The sequence below is a fragment of the Octopus bimaculoides genome, chromosome 30, assembly GCF_001194135.2.
Source record: "Octopus bimaculoides isolate UCB-OBI-ISO-001 chromosome 30, ASM119413v2, whole genome shotgun sequence".
In the NCBI taxonomy this organism is placed as follows: Eukaryota; Metazoa; Mollusca; class Cephalopoda; order Octopoda; family Octopodidae; genus Octopus; species Octopus bimaculoides.
The window spans coordinates 6,289,310-6,291,025 of NC_069010.1; the positions used below are offsets into that span (position 1 = coordinate 6,289,310).

Here is a 1,716-nt window from a genome sequence, read left to right on the forward strand (position 1 = left end):
CTTTGTAAGCCCAGTACTTATTCTATCGGTCTCTTTTGCCAAACTGCTAAGTTATGGTTATGTAAACACACCAACATCATTTGTCAAGTGATGGTGGTGAGAACAAACACAGACACACAAACATACATACATACATACATACATATATATATATATATATATATATATGATGGGCTTTCAGTTTCCCTCCAAATAATAATAATAATAATAATAATAATAATAATGGACAATAATATTGATAATAATAATAATAATAATAATAATAATAATAATAATAATAATGGAACACCCCTCCCACATGGCAAGTGGTATGTGGTAGTCATTACAAATACTATGACATAGGAAGTTGAGTCATTGAGAAGTCCGCACTGTCAGTCATAGATAGTTATGTCTTACTTGTCTAACTATCTTATACTGCTATACCAGAATGGACGTTATGACAGTCCAACATTGGATTAGAACAGAGGCGATGAGGAATTCACAAACTCACAAAGTTGCCTTACAGTGGAACTGAACTTAATACTACGGGGGTCTGAAAGCAAACTTGTTACCACACAGCCATACCTATATATATATATGTGTGTAGTAACGCCGTGCGCATGCGTAGTCTCACGCGTGCGTAGAATTAAACAACCAAGCGTTCCCGCTTAAATCTCTCTCTTTCTTGCTGGCCAGCAATAGAGCATGGACGTGTCAAGCAGTGTCTCTAACATTCTAACTCTGGAGAGTTACGTGTATAGCTGTCACTCTCCATCTTTCGGACTTACACTCGACAGCTCGCTTACATCTACATAACAACGTCCCAACAACAGAAGCTGTAACAACAAGAGCTAAAGATGTATATATTTACCACCTAAATAAAGTGTTGTTTAAGTTGATAGTCTGGAGTTCAGCGTTCCGTTTGTATTCATTAATATTATATAGGAAAGTCAGGTATACATCTAATGATGTATAACCAACTTTCCTATATATGCTTGTATATCTATGGATTTATTTATTCCAGTTGACCACCTTCCAGGATTTCTACATCGCATTGGGGATTCCTTACTCTATTGTTAGAGGAGAGCTATTTGATTTGAATATTTATGTTTTCAATTACATCCCCAAAAATGACGCGGTGAGTATTAACCCTTTAGCATTCAGATTATTTTGTCAAGGGTAATGCCTTTTTATTTAAATTATTTTGAATATCCATCATGCATTATCTCGTAGCTTCAAGATGTCACTGATGTGATTGTTTACTTTTAGAATGACGTTGTAAGGTAGGTTGGAGAGGATGGATCTGGTTGGTTTGAACAATAGTTTCTGAGATACATTGTCATCTGTTGGGACTGATCTGTTGATTACAAAAATGCAAAATTCCTTAAATACAGGAACAACATCAGTTTTCCAGAACATTTAATTCTGAAACCATTTCAGATTACTGATTTTCCAAACCAGGGGTAATCACACTCTAAATCAAACAGATCTTTTTTAAAACGGGGGCCACATTTTTCATTAATGTTTTACGTAGTGTTTTTGGTACGGAAAGACTTTCAAACTTCGTATACTTATCTATTTTGTGTTATAGAACAGAAAAATATTTTTGTATTCGAATTTATTTCATGTAAAAAATTGTCCTATTTCGATAATTTCAACCAATCACTGACAAGTATTCAGTTGTTTACATTTACTCCTTTGGCTGATTAAGCGATGTAAAGCGTATTTAATCTCCAT

The 1,716-nt window shown here is 34.4% G+C and overlaps 1 protein-coding gene across 1 annotated transcript in view; it reads left to right on the plus strand.

Moving 5' to 3' along the window:
* LOC106871818 (CD109 antigen) overlaps positions 1 to 1,716 on the plus strand; it is a 28,311-nt gene that overhangs the window by 6,684 nt on the left and 19,911 nt on the right. The window contains exon 5 of the mRNA XM_052978111.1: positions 1,004 to 1,117. Within this exon, the coding sequence (XP_052834071.1) occupies positions 1,004 to 1,117 (114 nt within the window). The remainder of the gene's footprint in view (positions 1 to 1,003; positions 1,118 to 1,716) is intronic.